Genomic DNA, 19,019 nt, shown 5'->3' with positions numbered 1-19,019 from the left:
GATGGCGGTGACGACGATGACGACGACGACGACGACGACGGTGGCGGCGGCGATAATGATGACGACGACGATCAAGGCGCCACTGGCCTGCTGAAAATCGATGTCGATGATGAGCCTGGGCGTGTCGACAGCAGCAGCAGCAGCAGCAGCGGTGGCGACAGCGACATCATTTCCATCGTAGACATTGACGATGATGAGGACGAGGACGAGAATCAGGAGGAGGATGTGATGGAACTGCAAGTGGAGCTGGAGCAAAGCAAGACCAGCATAACGGACCTAACGCTGCACGAAGAGTATGACTCACAGGATGCCTTGGTCAAGGATGTGGGCGTTGTGGGCGGCCTATCGCCAACACCGTCACAATCCGCGCCGTCGCCACCGCCATTATCGCAGCCGCCAGCGAAGCGCGTCAAGCGCCACATTGCGGTGCTGCCGCCAGCAGCTGCCTCAGCGCTGCTGCTGCAGTTGGCGCAGCAGCAGCAGCAGCAACAGCAGCAACAGCAGCAGCAGCAGCAACAGTCGCCCCCCACGTGAGGCTGTCAAAGCAATTAGCTAGTCCTAGATACTTGTTGTTCTGAACACGTTTAGTTTAGGCCATGTTTATGATTGTCGCCGTTCATTTTTTTTTTTTTTGTTTGTTTTTTTTATATTTTTTATTTACGATTTGCCATTTTTATGTTAACCAAATTAGCAACTAATATACAATTAATTATTATTATGATTACCTATTATTAACGTAATGCTATTATTTATATTTATTTATGTCTAGTTTTGTGTGCCAAACAAAGAAGCCAAGATGCAAGTGACTGAAGTGCATGTGCATTCATTTAATTTTTTTATTATTATAATATTAGTTTTGCAAACCAAATCTTATTTGCCATTTAACGAAATGCTTGCCAAAATTTAATTTTAAGCATTAATTTATTGCTTAAAGCCAAGCCTATCCCCGCCTGCTATTATTTATTATTTATATGTTTTGTTAAACATACATTTTATTTTTTTTTTTTTTAGTTTATACAAGTATATAAATTTATCGTTTAAGTTTTTTTTTAGCTGCAAACCAAAAGAAAATGCAACGAAAGGCCCAAAAAACTGTTCATTTGTCACTGTAAATTTTACCTTAAATTACATAACATAATAAGTTGTCATGTAAAAAAAAAAAAAAACAAACACAAACAAACAAATTACAAAAACTGTACAAATGTGGTTCCTAATCTAGTCCTTAAAAACAAAACAAAACAAAAAAATCTAAGAAACTGTTTAAAAAAAAAGAAAAAAATTTTATTGTTATGCATATAGCACAACTTGTGTATTTATTTTTTTTTTTCTAAAAAATATACTTATATATAAACGCAAAGCCCCCAGTCCCTAAACCATCCAAAGAACTGTAGCTAATTTTAATGTACTTAAAAAAAAAAAAAACTGAGGCACCCAAATCCAGATACAGAAATATATAGTTTTGGATAGCAATTTGCTAGTCGCCGCTGCGTAACTGTATTCTTTAGTCTAGCATACACAAGAAAAGTTTAAAATACAAAATGTTTAAAAATGCTATTAAGTTATGTATTTGCATACTGTAGTAATATATATACAAAAAAAAATATGTGTAAAAATTATGCCTAACTGTAACCACAATTTACATAAAAAGAAAAAAAAAAGAAGAACATTTATACAATTTTTGTAAACAAAACAAATTAATAAAAACCCCAGTGAATTTATTTGGTGGCCTAGTTAAACGTTAAAAATATGTGTTAAAAATAAATAAGTTAAAAGACGGCAACTATGCGGGAATATTCAAGTCAATTTGGGCGGGCAAAACTATCAGGCTGTGGCAACACTAGGTGAGTGCTGCCAGATCGCTTTAAGTAAATAATCGAAAATTCAATTATAATGCCTAGACATCGATAGTTGGCAGCTCCTATTTATTCGTCTCGAAGCGTTGCCGATAGTTCCACACTATTCGATATTCAGCGTGAAGTGGTAGTGCTACAGCACGAAATTCGATAGTCGAGCTGCCATTGCGTTATCGCACCGTTTAAGCTCTTATATGAAATAAACTACACAATAAAGTTAAGCTAAGCCAACGTTAATGAAATCCTTGTAAAAGCCACGTTCCACAGATAGCACCTTTTCTCTTTTCGTTGAGAGTAGTAATTGAGACTAAAACAAACCAGCATATGTACACAATTTAAATTGGCGCGCTGACACGCTAGCAATTTGTCATCGCAGTCCAACAAAAACAATTGCAACAACTAGTTATCGATGACGAGCTGCGCGAGCTCTTCATCTATATATATATATATATATATATTTGTGTATGTATGAGCAGTGTTTTTATTTAACTTTTTACGCGTTTAAAAATCGCAAGTTGCATTGTTTAGTGAAACCGTCAACTGACAATGATATACGTTGCAGCACATGCCAGTTAAAAGTAAGTCGAAGGGGCGATAAACATTTAATTTTGGCCAAACTGCGTGCGTGGATGCGTTTCGGATACCATAAACAGAAACAACAATCTGCAACAGCAACAAACACTCCGGCATTGGATAACAATCAGTTTGTAGCTACGTTTGGCTTAACACACTTAACAATTAATTCGTCTCGCTGAAAAGAATCTAAGCGAAGCTATTAAAGTGTCAATAAAAGCAAAAACGACAACAACAATACGATACTGTCAAAGGTGTTGGCGCGGGGGTGGCGGACGGACGGCCGACAACAATCAAAAGTATGAGTAATACCGTAGAAAGTAACGGCAATAGACGCACCGTTGATTGGCAACGCTTTGGTCTTGGTGGCGACGATGAAGGCGAGATAACGGTAGCCAGCTTTCGCCAACGAAGCAACAACAACACTGGTGGCTTCGTGGATCTGGGCAATGAGTATACGTACGCGGCCGGCGGACATCATGCGTCGGGCGCCAATGAAATCTTTGCCGGAGAGCAAGGCGACAAACCCTGGTAGGTAAATCCATAGAATTCGCCGCCTAATAATTCGTGACTGTTGCCAACGCTCAACAGGTGGCGCTCGAATTTCTTCATCTCGCAGCCGGTGCTATTTGGCACATGGGATGGCGTCTTTACCTCTTGCCTGATTAATGTATTTGGCGTTATCGTGTTCCTGCGCTCCGGCTGGATTGTGGCCCAGGCAGGCATCATCAATGCTGTGCTCATCATATTCTGCACTGTGGTCATTGCCTTGGTCAGCGTGCTCTCGGCCATTGGCATTTGTGAGAGATGTCGCGTGGAGAGCGGCGGTGTTTATTTTCTTATAGCACACACGCTAGGCTCCCGCTTTGGCGGTGCTCTCGGCTTACTCTACTGTTTTGGTCAGGCCGTTGGCTGTGCCCTCAACGTGATGGGTTTTGGCGAATCGATGGCAGGTCTGGTGGGACTCGAGGGCAACAAGTGGGCCATACGTGGCTTCGCGACTGCCGCCGTTCTACTGCTCGGCTGCATCAATGTGGCTGGCGTCAAGTGGGTCATTAAGCTGCAGTTTATACTGCTGATGGTATTGCTTATATCGGCGTTAGATTTCATGGTTGGCAGCTTTGTGGGCGAGGATCCAGGTAGGTGTTTATTAAACGAGCCTTTTGCTTCTTGAATGACAATCGGATCCATTACAGACAATGACTTCGATGGCTGGATGAGCGGAAATTTTGTGGAGAACCTATGGCCAAAATATGAAGATGGATATTCATGGTTTCGAGTCTTTGGAGTCTTCTTTCCAACCGTCACTGGCGTCTTATCCGGCATCAATATGAGCGGCGATCTGCGCGCTCCATCCACAGACATTCCTAATGGCACGCTGGCAGCATTTGGCACTTCGTTAGTCATATTCAACGATCGATTCCATAGCTGTTTGATTCCATCTCTGCCATTTACTTTTTTGCAGCACATTTCTGTATTTAGTGTTTGTGCTATTTTTGGGTGCCACATGCAAGCGTGCCACATTATACACTGACTTCATGATCTCTGTGAAGGTTTCGGCCGTTCACTTTCTGCTGCTGGCGGGCATCTATGTGTCCAGCATGTCCTCCTGTCTGGGTGCCATGTACGGCACACCGCGCGTCCTGCAGAGCATTGCCAAGGAGAACGTAATACCTGGTATTGATGCACTAGGCAAGGGTGTAAGTACATAGACACGCCGCACTTTCTTTCTCTATTTCTATGTCGCCCTCTCTCTTTCTATTCTAATTCACACAGCGCGGCCCCAATAAAGTGCCACTGTACGCAATGGCCGTAGTGGCTTTGGTCACGGTCACCTTTATTATCGTAGGCGACATTAACTTTCTGGCGCCCATTGTAACAATGCCATTCCTAATGACGTACGCTTGCATAGACTACGCGTACTTTGCACTGGCTCAAACCTTTGACATACAGGAGCAGCGCGAGGAACGTTTTCGTATACAAGCTTCCAGTCCAAGCTATGAGACGCGTCGCTACGGCAGCGTATCAGATGGTGGCAATGATCTGGATTTGCTCTTTCCAGATCGGGTGCGCCACAAGAACCTTCAAAGTCCACAAAACTCACCAATGCATCAGGCGCAAGCATTGCCATCAGTGCCTGTAGAGAACATTGTAAATTTCGATGCGCCAGCGCCCAGCACTTCATCTAGGCAAGAAACGGCAGCAATGACGGACAGCACTGGCGTGGTTGTCGAACAGTCGACAGCACAGGCTAGCAGCGAAGTGGAGGATGAGAATGAGCCCATTGCTCCGATTCGTCCGCCTATACATTCTAAGACGAAAAACTGGTACTCTGGCTTCTGCAATCGTTGGGCCTCGTTGCTGGGCGTAAGTAGTAATAGATATACTTATAGAGCTCTAACTCAAGCTTCTCTTTTACGTGCAGGCGCTCACCAAACTGCTGGTTATGCTGTTGGTGAATTGGTATTATGCCTTAACTTGTTTTTTGGTCGTATTCGTTGTTTGGTTCTATGTGGGCACAGCTAATCCCGCCGTCAAGCCTGGCCTGACTGCAGAGTTCAACTTTTTTGGCTGGCTCAAGAGCGTCATCTTTCGTTGCTTTGGGTAAGCAATGTTTTTATCAATTTAACTTCCGTTTAACTACAACTAGCTTTTGCTTTCTTCGATTATGCAGAAAACGCATGCACGAGTACGAACAAATTGTGGTGACGCCCTCTTGCCCGGGCGTCGATCTGTCGCCGACACAACTGAATGAGCAGAACGAGGACTTTAGACCGCGTCCCAATTACCATCATTCTTCGGTAATAGAAGGTCGGCTGATAGATGATATCTAGACTTTTGGCCATGGGCCGTAAACAGTGGGAACATGGGTTATGGGGAGACGCGGCGAGCAATATTTTGAGTGCATTTTGCTAATACTAAACCATATAAATTATAACGTACATTTGTAAAGTGCAACGCTAAGGATAATTATGTTTAATCCAGCACATGTATTTAGAAGCGATCTTCCCACAGACACTCAAAAATCTAACCCAGCGCACATTGCAGCTTTAGCTAAATTTAAATTACTTGTGTACTAATTATTTAATAATGTAAGTTGAAGAATTTAACCTGCTTTTAATATGTTCCTTTCTTGTGTAAAGTCTTTTTGCTATTTTGCCATTGTTTAGTTCTATGGAAAGCCTGTAAAATTGTTGCTTAATAGATATGTTTCCGTACATTTTGTACCGTCTCAAAGCACATACATAGTTTATTTGAGGAAACATATGTGATACTGAGATAATAAGTAAAACAATCAAAAAAAAAAAAAAAAACAAAACAAAACAAGAAAACCAACCACAGCCCAAAACAAAACGAACACAAAAGAGTTTTGGAAATTTGGCGCGTTTGCATTCTATGATACCATAAAGAAATAAATTACGAATGAAACTTATTTGATTTAAATACCTTTGGTTAAAATATATGTATGTAAACTCACACACCACACACATACTCCAAAACCGCAAAAGCCACAAAATCAAAACCAGATTCAAGCCCAACACTTCATATGCAAATAAATAAGCAAAATCAATGTAAACACTATAAGTCATAATCTATTACCACAAATATCTGCAATTACTGCATTATATATACCATATTATAGGTATATAATCAAAGGTTTAAGTAAAACTATAACGAAAACCATATAAAACATTGCAGCGCGTTATATTTCAAAAATATACAAAGCGTTTTACTTTTGGACGTACATACTTATATAGCATAAATTTAATCTAGTTATACAAAAGGCAGATACAACATCCATGAACAAAACAAAATCGATGTATATGTAACAACAATATTAACTGAAATGTGTATTAAAAAGAAGTTTAATAAACAAAAATTACATTTTTATTATAATAAAATGAATTTCCTGAGCATGTAAGCACAGGAAATCTACTGCTGTTTCATCAACGATGTTCAGAGTATATTTTCGGAGCTCGCAAGGCTTCGTGTAGAGTAAGTGGCATGCAAAAAAAAGCTTTTCTTTAATGCATTTGACTTAAGATTTCAAAATTTAATTAGAGGCGCCAAAGATCGAATGGAAGTGTGCGTGAATAGATATCGACTGCTGTTGAAAATGAGTCGTGCAATACAATCGATATGCATTAACGGCAGCCCTGGAATGCGAGTATTGCAGCCCTATAACCTCAAAATTATTAAGCATAAAAGCAATACACGGTGCAGTTTTTATTTTCTTTCATATTTCTATAAAAACTGACCACTGCAAGTATATGAGGTTGCCCCGATAGCACCAGCCTGTCGCCATGAACACCCTAATGCGCCGAGCACTGCTGCTCATGCACTCGCGCACATATTGCATAAAACAATACGCCGTCGCCGGCACAGAAGCGGCTGCAAAAGGTGGGTAAACAGTGTTTAGTTAGCAGCTGGAGTGCTACTTTCTTGTATTTCTACAGGCAAACTCAACTATGAGGAGTTTATTGACAGCCGGCACCAGCAGGCGCAGCGCAGCATTGTGGTGCAGGTCAGCTCAGAAAAGTCATACCCAGAATTGTATAACTACTGCAGCAGATTCGGACACATTGTCACAGTACAACACTACTGCGTGCAGCATGAAGACGTGCTGCACTATATGCTGTTGGAATATGCCAGTGCCGGCGAGGCAACCGCTGCCATCACCTCAAGTGCGTACAATGCAGAGCTGAGCGGCAGCAGCAGTGGCAGTGGCAGTGGCTGTGGTGTGCCGGTGCGTTCACCGTTCCTGTGGTTTAGAGCAGCAACCGCTGGTGCGGGCCGGCGTGGCCAAGCCAAGCTAGCGGCCAATCACAAGGCGCTGCCGCTGAGTACAATTGATGGCACGCGGCCGCCGACCCATGATTACTTGCAGGAGCTGCTGCGCGGCGCCAATAGCATTGAGCAACAACTGCAACTGTTGTACGATCAGACGCGTTTAAATGATTTGGGCGTACGGATGCGCTTTTTGGCCGCGCTGCAAGTGCAAGAGTCCATCTCGGGCATGTTTCCGGATGCGCTGGCCCAGCCATTTGGCTCCTCGGTAAATGGTTTTGGCAAAATGGGTTGTGATTTGGATTTGATTTTGCGCTTCGATGGCAAAACAACAGCCAATGGCCTGGATAGCCAACGCGAGGCATCGCGTCTTATATATCATACCAAGGAGAACCTGAGCAATGGACGCTCGCAGACTCAACGACAAATGGAATGCATTGGCGATGTGCTGCATCTGTTTCTGCCCGGAGTCTGCCATGTTCGGCGCATTCTGCAGGCGCGTGTGCCCATTATCAAGTATCATCACGAGCATCTAGACTTGGAGGTGGATTTGTCCATGAGCAACCTGTGAGTAACAAACGATACTAATACAAACTATTCCTTTACATGGGGTAGACTTATAGTAGACATATAAGTACACATAAACATTCGTTGTCAGTGTCCACAGCCGAATAGACGCATCGGTCTTTCAGTCTCAAAACAATCTTGAATAGATTCAACTTTCTGCTGTAGGCAGAACTTTAAACGGATTCCCTTCTATCGGATAAAGTCATATCATATCCATATTCTCTTATATCCACCTTAACTAAAAGAGTTATATACTCTAAATTTGAACCTTAGATTCTCGAATACCATACGCAGATCAAGTTAACTTAAAATGGATACTTATAAATGTCCTACCACCTTTTTTGTTGTAACTAAGTACATGATACATTCTAGCTGAGCGCCGGATCCTGTTGCTTTTATATTTTGAGCCCAGGGAAATTATTCTAGGGTATACATAGTATGTAATAAGCAGAATTAAGCTTCTCCGACCCCATATGTGCATATATATCTCTGGCCGTCCGTCTGTATTTCAGCTAGAGATATAGAATTTTGAGCGTAGAATCTCTTAGTGCACCAAGCAGTTTTGGGCTTTGGTATCTACACACGTTTAGATGCCATATATTCATGACCCGAAAGTTGAAAAGGGATCATGATAGTTAAAAAGTGGCGCAGGCACTGTATTTAAATAGTTTGTTTTATTAATTTCTTTGAATTCGTTTTATTTTGACCTTAGGTGCTCTTAAGCCCTCACAATTGTACTATTTTCTTATTGAATGGCATATTTTTGGAGCTTTGGTGGGCCAAAAGTGGCTTTATTCTCTTGGTTTATTAACGTACTTATTGTTCGAATTGAAAACTTATGATCTATTAAGCATGGACATAACTCTTTGCACTCTGCGCTTGCCTAGGCTGTTAACTTAGCTAACTAAATGGTTGCTGGCCTTCAGCGTCTGTAGTTAGTGGCCTGCTCCTCCTCCTTTTTGACGGCCTGGACCAGGATGAAGCTCATAACGCCACAGATGACCGTCAGCATGGCCATAACCATGGCCAATCCCACAATCCAGGCGGTCTTGCCCTCAAAGAACCATGTTAGCTCGTCCACGCAGCCACTGAAGAAGGCATTGCCACTGACAGTGTCGCGGCAGGAGCTGGGCAATGGTTGGCGCAAATCCAGATAGTCCCATGGTCCACTGGCGCCGCAGCAGCCAATATTTTCCTGAATCATGGTCAACACATAGTTGGAGTACGTGTATTCCGATGTCGCCACAAATCTTCTGAGCGACACATTCAACAGCGGCTGCAAGCTCGAGTTGATTGTGCTGTACTGAAGCAATATTGCTGCACCGGCCACCGTGGCCACAAAACCAAATATCTGTGTGCCAATAAATACAAACAGCGCCAATGTGTTCTCCATGAGGGCACTAAGGCAGCCCAGAAAGCTGACCGCCATCATGATAATGCTAATGGCAATCAGCACATAGACGCCAATGTAAAACGACTGAGCCTCCAATATGCGCAGCCAGTCATTGAAGCCCGGCTCGGCACGCAGCCAGACGGTGAGCGCGAACAGGGCCGTAGATATCATCCAGGCGATAATATTGAAGCAGAAGAGCGTGTATTTCACGCAGCCGATTTGTTTCTCCAGCTGCTCATCGGCGGCGCCATAGCCAATACCCATGCTGAAAAGCTGTGCGAGCAGAAACGATAATAATCATTAAGCAACATATTCAAATAGATTGTGTAGTCATGGATGGAGCGTGAAATTTAATGAACTATGCTGAAAATGCAATTTCTTCTCGATTTTAACCGGCGGCCTTCCGCTAGTTCATTCGATGCTCAGACCCTAAGCCAGACAGGCTTATGAAGTCCCGTTCGCAAGGCATATTTATATGACTGCATTCATGTTAATGATTTCCATTCAATCTTATCCCCCACCTGCGGTTGGGCGTTGTCTTAGTGCTCTCATTCAGTTTACCAGTCAATCAGGACTAACTTGACTTATAAGTATATAGTTTCTTGACCAGCAGCTCTTCTATGCTACTTGGCTTGCAATTGCCTTGGCTTCAATAAGCCCCGTTGAGTCACTGCCAGTATAAAAAACTGCCCCTAGCACGCCTGACATTAATCATACGAAACCTCAATGCCCTGGCTTCTATTCTTTTAGATTTTATGTGCCCAGGCCTGAAGCAACTTGGCCTTATCAGCGTTGTGTTTAACAAATAGCGTTATCATTAGTTGGTTGGCTTTGTTCGGGCCCGAAGTCTCGCAGGCACAACATGATTAATACACGAATTGCTATGCAACACTCATTGGATTTTCATACCAAAAATTGTAAAAAATTGTATTTGTTTTCTGTTTTATTGTTGATCACATTTCAACATGTTTTAACCAACATTTCGTTGAGGGTTAGAACTATTTAAACTTTTGCTCTTTCGCATGCGAGAGATAAAGTTGTAAATTTTCTAATGCAATAAATAGTTTTGTTTCCGCCACTTTTTCACTTATAAAAAAAATGTATTCCTTATAATATACTTAGCTTCACCTTTTAAATTGTTTAGTGCACACAGATAAAAAAAAAAGAAGTTGCTTTATTTAATACACCGTTAGAGCGTTGTCGCACTTTCTGGGAAGACAGCTCCGTTGGGTTCGTTCGTTGAAATCGTTTTGCCTGCTCCGAAAGCGCTCGCAGAGCCAGCAACCTGACCAAAATATGGTAGAAGATGAAAAAAGAATATATCTATCTCTGTCACAGTAAAAACTTTCAATATGATGACAACATCCAGAGTACAGTTTGGCGGACAGCAATTGTTATAGGCCGAGAGGCACTCAGATAAGATAAGATTAGATGTGAGGCATGCCAAAGCTTTTGCTGATAAGATTAGATAGAAACAGGTGCCGTATTGCCAAATCGCATATAATGCATACATAACGGTAATAGCGCCATCTCTTTTGCCCATGGAGCAGGTGAATCAGTTACATTATATTATTCCTCCCACCACATTCCGTTTGTTATGATTCACATTTGTCGCTGACGCCGGATTTTAATCACGGACACGAATCGGCCAGAGTTGCTGATAAAACTAAGCCCACAATGCATTCAAAAAAAAAAAAAAAAACCATATCCGGTCTGTGGAGGTGGTCAGTTTTCTGAATGAAACGCCACATTATGGGTGAGATGGCCTGTGTGCCACCTGCCACGCCCTGTCGCCAAAGTTGGCTATGTGAATCACAAAGCCGAAAAGCTTTTCAGTTACGCGTTTGTATTTTCGTTATAATTTTCATACACAGGATGCGAGCTAAATATGAGCTCTATCCAAAACATGCATCTACCAAATATGATTAGATAAATATATCGGCTCATAACCAGAAAATACTTGAAAAATGTATCTCAAGCATAAAGAAAAACTCTAGGTCCGAGCAAAGCCGGCTAAAGGTGTCTAGAGCGACCTCCATTTTGCAAGCTCATTTAATGTTCGTAGGCAATCTGTGGTGTTGCTTTTGCTTTCATGTGAACCTAACTGAAACCCATTTTCTAACCGTGTTTCCTGTCATTGAGAGGGCTTTTTTGAGCAGTGTCCATCTCAATAAGGATGCTATAGATGCTATAACCTACTTGATGTGCTTTATTCACGTGTTTTAGCACTGGCTTCTACATGTCCGAACTGCTGTACATGTTTGGCGAGCTGGATTCGCGCGTGCGTCCATTGACCTTTAGCGTACGTCGCTGGGCGCAATCGTGCGGCTTGACAAATCCTTCGCCAGGACGCTGGATCACCAACTTTTCGCTGACCTGTTTGGTCATGTTTTTCATGCAGCAGCTGCGGCAACCTATACTGCCAGCTATCGGGGCATTGGCGAAGGCGGCATCTGCAACAGACATCCGGGTCACTGAGGATGGCATCAATTGCACCTTTGCACGGGACATGGAGCGTGTCGGTTTTCAGAGCCGGAATACGAGCAGCCTGAGCGAACTGCTCTTACAATTCTTTGAGTTCTATTCGCAGTTCGACTTTCACAATCGTGCCATATCGCTGAATGAGGGCCGCGCCCTGGCCAAGCCGGATCACTCGGCCATGTACATTGTGAATCCGCTGGAACAGCTGTTAAATGTGAGCAAGAATGTTAGCCTTGAGGAATGTGAGCGACTGCGCATCGAGGTGCGCAATGCTGCCTGGATGCTTGAGTCCGAGGTGGAGAACACAACGCTGACAGAGAGCGAGCGACGCGAGCAATCCTGGGGTCTACTCAATCTCTTCAAAAATCCCGAGAAGTCTGTCATACGTCCTAACATGTTCTTCAAGCCGCGCATGGTCGAGGTCAGCGATCTGTTTGACAAATCCCAAACGGCAGCGATGACACCTCCGGCCGTAAACTACAAAAACGCCACCGTGCGCCAGCAGGTGCAGAGCATCAAGGCAGCCGCACGCAACGAACTGAAGCAGCTGCGAGAGTCCAGTACAACGACAGCGACGACCGCAGCCAAAACCAAACGCAGCAGGTGATAACCGGCAGCATTTCACTAGACAAATCCCGGATTAGTGTATATATCTTAATAACTAGAAAGTAACTCAACTCTGACTACAAATTTAGCTAACTAAATGTTGTTCATATTGTTAAGCGTTACGGCCCCCCAAATGCAGCGTACAAGGTACGAGCATGTTGCAGCTGTGTCTAGGTATGTGCAACAGTCCGTGGTGCAGCTCAATGTGGCAGCTCTAGAGCTACCCCTTTGTGCCGCCACTTACCAACGTTAAGTATTTTAGCTGTTTTTTTTTAAATTAATAAAATTAAAATCAAGTTTTTCCAAGTTGACACATTTTAATACTCGCTGCACAACGTGAACAACAGTATATTGTAAAAAGAGACTTGGAACTTAAAAGATATGCTTCTATATAGACTCGTTAAGTCGCCCAATAGGGGGCGGAGAAATCGCGAGTGTCTATATCTTTCACAGATTTGTAGCTGGACTCTTAACATATTAATACATATGCATGGTAAGGGTATTTTGTCTGTTGAAAAGTGATGTCTATATTGATTCGTTTTTTGAGTCAGCAGCTGTCTACATTATATATTATGATAAACCATCATTAGTCAGAATTGTCGTCTGCAGCCATTCATCAAAAGCATCTCAAGTTTAACGGCGTGGTAAAATGTTTACCCTCAAAGCCAATCTACCACCTGCTGTTCTGGGATCTTGACTTCCAGCTAAGTATCCCAGCCTAGTTAATATCGTAGCAATTAGCTCCATTAGCTTGGTGCTCTTCAAGTTGTTGAGTTGATTATTTTCAACACGATATTGTTCGATTTCAAAGATGAATCTAATTGTAGCGTTGATCTGTAGGTGTTTTTAGCTGAAACAAATTCTATATTAATATATTTCTATTGTTGCTGCATTTCGCAAAGCTGCAAGGATTTAGACAAGAGCTGTGATCATATTTTTGTAATTGCTCAATTTATTCATTTTGTTTTAATAGTTTTTGTTCTTGTTTTTTGTATTTTTCTATAATTAGGGCAAAGTCTTGATCGTTAACAACGCGCCTCATGCTGCATTCCAATGTTTTAATTTCTTCTCTATTTAGTTAGTTTTGTTTTTTTTTTCTTCTCTTTTCATTTAAGTTTAAGTTCTCTTCTTTTTCAACTATGTGTGTAAATGTTTAAAATGCTATAAATTAGCACGCACAATTTGATTCAACATATTCTTATGTTTGTTTCTTTGTGTGTATACAAGTACGAGTGTAAGTATGTGTGTGTATAACAAAACACAATGCTTATATATATATCTATATATATATATATATGCATATATTAATTGTAATTATTTACTTATGTAAATGTTTGCGGTCTTGTGTGTGTGTGTTGTCGGTTTCAATGTTTATTTCATATACATATGTATTGCGTTTGTTGTTGCTTTTATAACATAGTTCTAAATAAATATGAATATTTTGTTTATTTGTTTATGTGTGTTTGTTTATGCGCTTTAGATTGTAATATCGTTTGTGTTTAATGTACAATATATTGCAATCGGTTATTGCTTCTGATTTTCTTCGTTTTTCTGCACTCGCAATTAGGCAATTATGTAAGTATGTAAATCACGTATTGCATGTGTACGTTAGGTTTTTATTTGCATGTATTTATTTGTTGTTATTTTTACGGCTGCTGCTGTTATAGTTGTTTCTTTTGTTGCCATACGCTTAAATTATTAAAATAATTTACATACATTAATTAAAGAAAATAAAAATTGTAAAGCCTAGTTAATAGGTACAAAAGATTGTTTGTCATGCGCCACGTGAGAAGAAATCAAACGACAAACAAATGCCTAATAAAATTAATATTCATATATATGTATAAATATATATATATATATATTAAAAAAAAAAAACAAACAAGAGTCCCGTTCTTGTGGACAGTATGGAAGCCAGCCCAAGGAAAACATTGGGTTTTAACTATATAGTTGAAACAAGGCATCCTTTTTAGAGCTCTCGCTTGGCGGCCACTAGACAATAATTTCAACATCATTTAAAGATGCTTCGGCTCATCTAAACCAGAGCTTTAGGCGAAGCGCATCCACACCGTTTAAATAATAACGAAAAAGTCGTTTATCACGCACAAAGCCCAGGTTTTCATACAGGCGGAGCGCCGGTTCGTTGCGCATCTCCGTTTCCAGCACCACTTCGTCAGCATTGTCAGCAAGCATGGCCTGGAATGGTGTTTAATTGAACAATTTGAATAAATGCACAGTTAATTCTTGATAAATCAAAGCCTTACCTCAATGGCTTTGGTCACAAGAGTGGTGCCAATTTTAAGCTTGCGATACTCCTTGCGCACCGCTAACATCGCTATGTAGCCGCGTCGCACGTTCATATGCATGTCCAGCTTGCATACAATGGCGCCCACATATTGATTATCGTGCGCGGCGAGGAAGCATAGTTTTGGCCAGTTGTAAATGAAATAGCGGTACGTGTATATCGAATATGGCTCAGACAGCTCGGCTTGTATCAGACGCATTATATCCTGCAAAATATAGAGGGTTAGCATGTTTGGTTTGTGAATCTGCTCGGTTAGCTTACATGCATTTGATGCTCGGCTTCGTATTCTTTATAGACTATCTCATCGGCTGAAATGGCAGGTTCAAGCTGGAGCTGTTGTTGTTCTTGTTGGGGCTCTGACTCAGCAACGGCTGCCGCAGCAGCTGCTGATGTCGAAGGCGCCTCGTCCTGGGCGCAGGCCTCCATAATGTTTGCTGTTGTTGTGGGTGTGTTGGCAGTGATTTTACTTGTCGCTATTTCAGTATCTGCTGTTGATACGCTTGTCGTTTGCTGATCCTGCTCCCCGCTTTCCGATTCCTCGATCGATGTTTGGGACTTGTTGTTGTTTTTCGCCTTACTGCGGCTGCTACTATTATTATTATTGCTTCTGTTGCGGCTACCGGTGTTGATGTTGTTGACATCGTTGTTGTTGTTGCTGCTGATGTTGTTATTGTTAATGTGATTGTTGTTGTTGATAGCAGTATTCTTATTGACATGGCCATTAACAGTGGCCGCAACTGGGGCCGTGCCAGCCATTGGCTCAGCTGTTGCCTTGGCCCCTTCCTTGGCATGGCCATTGCACAGTTGCACCTGCTCCATGATGCCATTGATTAAGGACACATTTGCTTCATCAGTCTCAGACTGGACGACGTGCCCATTTGCCTGGTGCACAATAGCCTTGACTGCTTGTGCTGGCTTTGCTTCTGACTTTTGTGGTGGCTGCTGCTGCTGCTGTATTTTCTTTTTATTTCTGTACTTTTTCTTGGAGGCCGCCGCAGTTGTCGCTGCTGTCGCCGTGTCCGCCATGGCCGCCCGAGTCGCTGCTGCTGAACGAAAGCAGTATTTTAATTCTAAATAGGAGGACACAGCTGAGTGCACTGGTTGGTGAGCGGTTAATAGGGTATGTTGTATGCTTACCTGCTCCAACTGCTGCAACTTCCCAGCTGTTGATGGGCTACGTCACTGTCGCTGGCGGGGAGTCAACGCACTCAAGACAAAATCGCCTTTATTTTTGGTTATATTTTCACAGTTGCAAGTTTTTCATTCACACACCCGCACACACGCACACACACACACTCATACAGCTCCACAAGCGATGGGCGATGTTAATGTGCCTGTGACCAATCGCAATTATCGGTAATAAGTCACAGTTCCTGAAAAATAATGTAGCGGGATAAAAGCAACAAGAGATTTGTCCTATTAAAGTGTATTAATCCAAACTTATTTATAACTAAATCGATTTTAATTTCATTAGGGCTTGATTAAAATATTTAATAAATTGTATAAAGGGCATTAGTTGCTAAGTAACTGCTCCATTGTTATAGGGATTGCATTTTCATAAGTTACTTTCGTCTCATCATCACATATCACTCGCAGCGTTTACCATCTCTAACGCACACACACGTACGCACACACTTTACTGCTTGTCGCACTTTGTTCATGTTCCGTTTGGAGTGCTCAATTTTATTTAGGTTTATTGTATGTACATGTTTTGAAGAGTATTCAAATTGTAACACAATTAGCGCTAGCCGTATATTTATTGTTGCTTACCTCTTCTGTTTTTGTTTCTTTTTTTGTGACTCGATTTGTTCTCTTGGTTATGAATAAATACACTCACATACACACGACCACATGTAACACAGCGAACAGCTGTGCACACGCATTTCAGTTGTGCAAGCTATCGATTGCTGCCGATTGACATTCATTTCGATTGTCACTTTCGATACGATAGATAAATAGAGCTGTGGCGCCTTTTTGTTTACTTTTCGAAAGTCTTTTTTGCATCACCCGCCTGTCTGTAACTACTCTAGAAAGTAAATCTATAAAAGTAAATATAGTTGGCCTCACCTTCTGAACTTAGGGGAGACCGAGAAGCGAAAAATAATTTTCTAGTTTGCATTCCTATTCGTAGATGGCAACTATCTTTATTTTTTTATTTCTTCTTGATATACATAGGATCTATAATTAAAAAAATCATTCATGCTGTAGCTAAACAACATACAAATAAAGAGTAACCGTTTTGCACTTCAAAATGAATTAGTCAATACAGTAAGGTGTATTCATCTATACATTATATCATATATCATATCTCATACATGTCTTCTTGGCTTTTGACAAAAACTTAGCTGTGTGCTGGAACTGTTTGAATCGAATTTAAATATTTTTAGCATACTAAACTGCAATAAATTTTAGTTCCCTCATATATAAAATTGAAATCAAAACCAACATGAAAGGCAACAAATTTAACCTTCGCCTACTTTTTAGTCGGCAGTCAAAACTCAAAAAGCACGTAAATAAAATATAACTGATTGAAATATACCAAGATTAACGTCCACACTTGATACAAATAAAACTGTGACTAAACTTTAATTTGATTTCTGTCGCCGCGACTCTGAGTAACTGGCCATGCAAAGTGAACGCTTGGGTATGCTTCCTTCCTGCTTGATTTTGAATGGGGTGGGCACTGGACATCGGCCAGCTGCATGAGTCAACTGCAGCCAGCGCTTCGAAGTGTTTCCAAGTTTGCTTGTCTGTTGCCGGTCGGATCCGGAGCGGTCTTGCCTTATGTAAGCGACGCATAAGCTGCTGCGTCTTGAGAGATTTTAATTTCAATTCGATTTATAGCTGAGCGGCGCTAAGCCAAAGACTGCACAAAAACAGCGAATATGAAAACGAGATGAACACGTTGTACAATGCTTGCTGAAGATCGGATACCCTAGGGAAGTGCACACAATATGTAGGGAGTGAACAATTACTATTTCTAAAGTAAAATTGGAAAAGATGTTATCCAAATTATCATATGTTGACTGACATCTCGGTGACCAATTTTTATTGTGTATGAAAGTGCAAATTATATAAGTAGTTCATCTTGCTTATATTAAGATTTCTATTATTGAAAAAGCTTTGAGCTGGCAAAAGCAAACTATTTTAAGAAATTCAATATGGAAAATATTCAAACAACCTTTTTGCAAGCAATCGAAGCCAACGATAAAGTTGTTTGTTACTCAGCGATTTTGTTCATACATTATCTATCGGTAAAAATCATAATACCCCTTATAGTAAATGGTAACAAAACTGCTCGACACACACCGGAGGCCTTTCACTTGGACAGCTCGAAAGCAAAACAAACCCAGGCCAAACAAGTAAACGGGCTGGCCAAGAAGATGAAGATGACACGAACGAGTCGGGCAGAGACTGCGTCCACGGCCTTAACTGCACTCGACTGCACATATATTAAGCATACGATTTGGAACGAGCGATGTTAATTAGCACTGTCTGTGACTTTGGCATTTAAGGCATGAGTTGTGGCACCGCTCGGGCCACTGATTGATTGGGTGCTTTATGGCCATGTGAATGAGTTAAAAGATCGCATCGTAAAGTGCGCCACTTGGCGCTGCGTTGACATCAATTCGACGCCCGCTAACAAAAGACTTAGGCAACGAACTTGGCATTGCTTGTCGCTTGCTGTTGTTACTGCCGCTGCTGTTGATTCGTCTTCTTCTTCTGCTGTTGTTGGCAGTTATTTTTGTTATGCGTACTTATCGCAGGAATTGGAGCACAATGCACGCAATGCGCTTACACCAACAACATGTGATGCAAGCCCGCTCAAAATCGTGCCAAATTGTGCCATCAGCTGAAAGCGCTTGAGGCTGAGAATCGCTTTAAAGTTGAGCGATTAGAAGCGTTGCGTGCGGCTGTAGCATGGCCAGTCGATTGAATAATATTCGCTGAAATTTGCATACGCCAATGCATAATCGTAAAAGCGTCTCTCTCTCTCTCTCTCTCTCTGGCTCTCTCCGCTTGTTGTTTCACTTTTAAAAAGACCAAAAATTAGCAAAGCAAACAGCAAAGTCAAATAAAAGGCATGCGGAGAAAGTGAATGTCCGCCATAAAGTAAAAGCAAAAAACAATAACAACAACAGCAGCAACAAACAACAAACAACAACTGAAGATGAGTGACAAACCAACGCCCGTCTCTTATCAAAGATGCAAAATGCTGTGCAACGATTACGCAGACTCCGCGTGCCACACTCCAACTGGGTCTGGGCATGGGCCACGTTTTTTTTTTTTTTTTTTTTTTTTTTTTTGCACATGCACTTAGCCAGTTCGTAAAGCAATTTACGTTTTTTGTTTTTGAGCCAGCAGCAACTTTGGTTTGGGCAGTCATGTCGCCGTTTTGTGTGGTGTCATTTAGCCGGCCCCTGTTGCAACTCATGTGCATGGGGCAAAGTCA

The 19,019-nt window shown here is 41.7% G+C and overlaps 5 protein-coding genes across 8 annotated transcripts; 3 read left to right on the top strand and 2 right to left on the bottom strand.

Annotated features, from left to right (window-relative positions):
- The first annotated feature begins 1 nt into the window (after position 1).
- LOC138911158 (uncharacterized) lies at positions 2-534 on the top strand. The gene is made up of 2 exons (XM_070208691.1): positions 2-40; positions 115-534. The coding sequence occupies exons 1-2, from the start codon at positions 2-4 to the stop codon at positions 532-534; spliced, it is 459 nt and encodes a 152-aa protein (XP_070064792.1).
- A 1,769-nt stretch (positions 535-2,303) lies between these two features.
- LOC6631762 (solute carrier family 12 member 8) lies at positions 2,304-5,756 on the top strand. The gene is made up of 7 exons (XM_002055134.4): positions 2,304-2,957; positions 3,018-3,565; positions 3,623-3,824; positions 3,892-4,126; positions 4,203-4,793; positions 4,852-5,030; positions 5,101-5,756. The coding sequence occupies exons 1-7, from the start codon at positions 2,728-2,730 to the stop codon at positions 5,258-5,260; spliced, it is 2,145 nt and encodes a 714-aa protein (XP_002055170.1). The 5' UTR covers positions 2,304-2,727; the 3' UTR covers positions 5,261-5,756.
- Positions 5,757-6,604: 848 nt separating this feature from the next.
- On the top strand, positions 6,605-12,567 carry MTPAP (mitochondrial poly(A) polymerase). Its single transcript, XM_002055135.4, has 3 exons — positions 6,605-6,827; positions 6,884-7,781; positions 11,401-12,567. The coding sequence occupies exons 1-3, from the start codon at positions 6,731-6,733 to the stop codon at positions 12,260-12,262; spliced, it is 1,857 nt and encodes a 618-aa protein (XP_002055171.1). The 5' UTR covers positions 6,605-6,730; the 3' UTR covers positions 12,263-12,567.
- Positions 8,542-10,463, bottom strand: Tsp2A (tetraspanin 2A). 2 transcript variants are annotated; one of them, XM_002055136.4, is made up of 2 exons: positions 10,303-10,463; positions 8,542-9,447 (listed from the first exon to the last, which is right to left on the bottom strand). In XM_002055136.4, exon 2 carries the CDS (start codon positions 9,436-9,438, stop codon positions 8,704-8,706), a length of 735 nt encoding a protein of 244 aa, XP_002055172.1. In that variant the 5' UTR covers positions 9,439-9,447; positions 10,303-10,463; the 3' UTR covers positions 8,542-8,703. The 2 variants fall into 2 exon arrangements, with proteins under 2 accessions (XP_002055172.1, XP_070062750.1); XM_070206649.1 differs by lacking the exon at positions 10,303-10,463 and adding an exon at positions 9,696-9,717.
- A 1,298-nt stretch (positions 12,568-13,865) lies between the features above and the next one.
- On the bottom strand, positions 13,866-16,459 carry Naa30A (N(alpha)-acetyltransferase 30 A). Of its 3 annotated transcripts, none has more exons than XM_015170995.3 (5): positions 16,337-16,459; positions 15,704-15,939; positions 14,828-15,636; positions 14,526-14,771; positions 13,866-14,457 (listed from the first exon to the last, which is right to left on the bottom strand). In XM_015170995.3, the coding sequence occupies exons 3-5, from the start codon at positions 15,590-15,592 to the stop codon at positions 14,293-14,295; spliced, it is 1,176 nt and encodes a 391-aa protein (XP_015026481.1). In that variant the 5' UTR covers positions 15,593-15,636; positions 15,704-15,939; positions 16,337-16,459; the 3' UTR covers positions 13,866-14,292. The 3 variants fall into 3 exon arrangements, with proteins under 3 accessions (XP_015026481.1, XP_015026480.1, XP_002055173.1); XM_015170994.3 differs by having other exon boundaries at positions 14,828-15,612; XM_002055137.4 differs by having other exon boundaries at positions 14,828-15,609.
- Positions 16,460-19,019: the final 2,560 nt, after the last annotated feature.

The sequence above is a fragment of the Drosophila virilis genome, chromosome X (genome assembly GCF_030788295.1).
Source record: "Drosophila virilis strain 15010-1051.87 chromosome X, Dvir_AGI_RSII-ME, whole genome shotgun sequence".
Lineage (NCBI taxonomy): Eukaryota > Metazoa > Arthropoda > Insecta > Diptera > Drosophilidae > Drosophila > Drosophila virilis.
The sequence above is the reverse complement of the archived record's forward strand: the minus strand, read 5'-3'. Positions and strand labels throughout refer to the sequence as shown.

What these genes read in the sequence shown, in the direction of transcription:
- LOC138911158 (XM_070208691.1), top strand. Translation starts at nt 2, where the DNA reads ATGGCGGTGACGACGATGACGACGACGACGACGACGACG. An exon ending in CGACGACGACGACGACGACG is followed by an intron (nt 41 to 114) that starts GTGGCGGCGGCG and finishes GTCGATGATGAG; the next exon opens with CCTGGGCGTGTCGACAGCAG.
- LOC6631762 (XM_002055134.4), top strand. Translation starts at nt 2,728, where the DNA reads ATGAGTAATACCGTAGAAAGTAACGGCAATAGACGCACCGTTGATTGG. An exon ending in GAGCAAGGCGACAAACCCTG is followed by an intron (nt 2,958 to 3,017) that starts GTAGGTAAATCC and finishes AACGCTCAACAG; the next exon opens with GTGGCGCTCGAATTTCTTCA. An exon ending in GTCATCTTTCGTTGCTTTGG is followed by an intron (nt 5,031 to 5,100) that starts GTAAGCAATGTT and finishes TCGATTATGCAG; the next exon opens with AAAACGCATGCACGAGTACG.
- MTPAP (XM_002055135.4), top strand. Translation starts at nt 6,731, where the DNA reads ATGAACACCCTAATGCGCCGAGCACTGCTGCTCATGCACTCGCGCACA. An exon ending in CACAGAAGCGGCTGCAAAAG is followed by an intron (nt 6,828 to 6,883) that starts GTGGGTAAACAG and finishes GTATTTCTACAG; the next exon opens with GCAAACTCAACTATGAGGAG. An exon ending in GATTTGTCCATGAGCAACCT is followed by an intron (nt 7,782 to 11,400) that starts GTGAGTAACAAA and finishes CACGTGTTTTAG; the next exon opens with CACTGGCTTCTACATGTCCG.
- Tsp2A (XM_002055136.4), bottom strand. Translation starts at nt 9,438, where the DNA reads ATGGGTATTGGCTATGGCGCCGCCGATGAGCAGCTGGAGAAACAAATC.
- Naa30A (XM_015170995.3), bottom strand. Translation starts at nt 15,592, where the DNA reads ATGGCGGACACGGCGACAGCAGCGACAACTGCGGCGGCCTCCAAGAAA. An exon ending in AAGCCGAGCATCAAATGCAT is followed by an intron (nt 14,772 to 14,827) that starts GTAAGCTAACCG and finishes TATATTTTGCAG; the next exon opens with GATATAATGCGTCTGATACA. An exon ending in TTGTGACCAAAGCCATTGAG is followed by an intron (nt 14,458 to 14,525) that starts GTAAGGCTTTGA and finishes ACACCATTCCAG; the next exon opens with GCCATGCTTGCTGACAATGC.